Below are 213 nucleotides of genomic sequence, written 5' to 3'. Positions count from 1 at the left end.
ATAGTTTTGTTGTTGATCTTCGGCAGACAAGAAGAACATCAACCGATACGCAAGACTCGTTTCCCATGAAGCGTTCCAACAGCATCACGCACCAACTAAGGTAAATAAGCTGACAGTCTCCTCATATTTTCTTAGATAACATATCTAATAGCATTGCTTGTAAGATTACATAACATAAGCTTCAGATGTTTTTGAATATGGTTTATGATTACA

At 36.2% G+C, this 213-nt stretch overlaps 1 protein-coding gene across 4 annotated transcripts in view; it reads left to right on the top strand.

Annotated features, from left to right (window-relative positions):
* The window catches only part of LOC119582070, an 18,281-nt gene that overhangs the window by 13,332 nt on the left and 4,736 nt on the right, over positions 1–213 (top strand). For all 4 annotated transcript variants that reach the window (XM_037930309.1, XM_037930311.1, XM_037930310.1 and 1 more), the window contains one exon: positions 27–100. In XM_037930309.1, the coding sequence (XP_037786237.1) occupies positions 27–100 (74 nt within the window). The remainder of the gene's footprint in view (positions 1–26; positions 101–213) is intronic.

The sequence above is a fragment of the Penaeus monodon genome, chromosome 15, assembly GCF_015228065.2.
Source record: "Penaeus monodon isolate SGIC_2016 chromosome 15, NSTDA_Pmon_1, whole genome shotgun sequence".
NCBI lineage: Eukaryota > Metazoa > Arthropoda > Malacostraca > Decapoda > Penaeidae > Penaeus > Penaeus monodon.
This window is presented reverse-complemented; position numbering and strand designations above follow the sequence as displayed.